The sequence below is a fragment of the Arachis stenosperma genome, chromosome 4, assembly GCF_014773155.1.
Source record: "Arachis stenosperma cultivar V10309 chromosome 4, arast.V10309.gnm1.PFL2, whole genome shotgun sequence".
Taxonomy (NCBI): Eukaryota; Viridiplantae; Streptophyta; class Magnoliopsida; order Fabales; family Fabaceae; genus Arachis; species Arachis stenosperma.
This window is the reverse complement of record NC_080380.1, coordinates 114430803-114432775: the sequence shown is the minus strand read 5'-3', so window position 1 is coordinate 114432775 and position 1973 is coordinate 114430803. Positions and strand designations below refer to the sequence as shown.

General features: G+C 42.6%; 1 protein-coding gene across 1 annotated transcript; it reads right to left on the bottom strand.

The window, feature by feature from the left end:
• Positions 1–1070: 1070 nt before the first annotated feature.
• On the bottom strand, positions 1071–1493 carry LOC130975346 (uncharacterized). Its single transcript, XM_057900155.1, has one exon. It carries the CDS (start codon positions 1491–1493, stop codon positions 1071–1073), a length of 423 nt encoding a protein of 140 aa, XP_057756138.1.
• Positions 1494–1973: the final 480 nt, after the last annotated feature.

Here is a 1973-nt window from a genome sequence, read left to right as displayed (position 1 = left end):
AAGTGGGCCCCGGAAGTGAATTTATGCATCAATTACTTACCTCTGTAAACCCTAGTAGCTAGTTTAGTATAAATAGAACTTTTTACTAGTTTATTAAGAGTCTTTGATCATTCGGTCTTGTGACCACGTTTGGGGGCTGGCCATTCGGCCATGCCTGGACCTATCACTTATGTATTTTCAACGGTGGAGTTTCTACACACCATAGATTAAGGGTGTGGAGCTCTGCTGTACCTCAAGTTTCAATGCAATTACTACTATTTTCTATTCAATTCGATTTATTCCTGTTCTAAGATATTCGTTGCACTTCAACTTGATGAATGTGATGATCCATGACACTCATCATCATTCTCACCTATGAACGCGCGTGACTGACAACCACTTCCGTTCTACCTTAGACCGGGCACATATCTATTGGTTTCCTTGATCAGAATCTTCGTGGTATAAGCTAGAATTGATGGCGGCATTCATGGGAATCTGGAAAGTCTAACCTTGTCTGTGGTATTCCGAGTAGGATTCCGGAATTGAATGACTGTGACGAGCTTCAAACTCCTGAAGGCTGGGCGTTAGCGACAGACGCAAAAGAATCACGGGATTCTATTCCAACCTGATTGAGAACCAACAGATGATTAGCCGTGCTGTGACAGAGCATTTGGACCATTTTCACTGAGAGGATGGGATGTAGCCATTGACAACGGTGATGCCCTAGATACAACTTGCCATGGAAAGGAGTAAGAAGGATTGGATGAAAGCAGTAGGAAAGTAGAGATTCAGAAAGGAACAAGCATCTCCATACGCTTGCCTGAAATTTCCACCATTAATTTACATAAGTATTTCTATCCTATTTTATTTATCTTTTAATTATCTAATCCAATCACATTTGAATCAGCCTGACTGAGATCTACAAGATGACCATAGATTGCTTCATACCAACAATCTCCGTGGGATCGACCCTTACTCACGTAAGGTATTACTTGGATGACCGAGTGCACTTGCTGGTTAGTTGTGCGGAGTTGTAACAAAGTGTAATTCACGTGTGAGAGCTACCAAGTCTTTGGAGCCATTGTTGATGATCACAAAATCCGTGCACCAGAGGCCTTGGCTTCTTCCTCCATATCCAACACTACAAAGTCTGCTGGGAAGATAAAGTCTCTCACTTTCACCAACAAGTCTTCCACCACTTCATAAGGGAACTTGAATGATCTGTCTGCCAATTGAAGGGCCATTCTTGTTGGTTTGGCCTCCTCAATCCTCATTCTTCTCATCATTGCTAAGGACATCAGATTTATACTGGCTCCCAAATCACACAAAGCCTTTTCCACTGTGATTTCCCCTCTGATACAAGAGATTTGGAAGCTCCCAGGGTCCTTCAATTTCTGGGGTAACATGTGCTGAATGATGGCACTACATTCCTTGGTTAGTACCACAGTCTCTTTGTTCTTCCATCTTCTCTTCTTGGTCATCAATTCCTTCAGGAACTTAGCGTAAAGCGCCATTTGCTCTATTGCTTCAGCGAAGGGTATGTTAATCTGTAGCCTTTTAAAAACATCTAAGAATCGTGAGAATTGGCTGTCGTCCCCACTCTTCTTCGCGGGTATGGGGCTTTTGGAGCATATGGCTTGAGTACTTCTTCTTCTTGATGTGAGTTGGGAGCAGGAGCTTGAATTTTTTCTTGCCCTCTCCCCTCTCCATCCGTGTCCTTCTCTTGTGGTTCCTTAGAAGTCTCTCTCAATACCTTTCCACTTCTGAGGGTAATAGCTTGACACTCCTCCCTTGAGTTTACACTAGTGTTGTTACAAATGTTGTGGCTGGAAACTTGCTTGAATAGGTAGCTGATTTGTGTCTTAAGCTTATTGATGGCTGTATCTTGATTTTGCATATTGGATCGCACTTCTTCCCTGAACACTCTACTATCTTGAACTTCCTTGCATATTCCTTCAAGTCGAACCTCAATTTTGGAGAGTCTATCTTCAGAT

Excerpts from the sequence above, each read along its gene's own strand:
- LOC130975346 (XM_057900155.1), bottom strand. The coding sequence starts at position 1,493 with ATGGCGCTTTACGCTAAGTTCCTGAAGGAATTGATGACCAAGAAGAGA.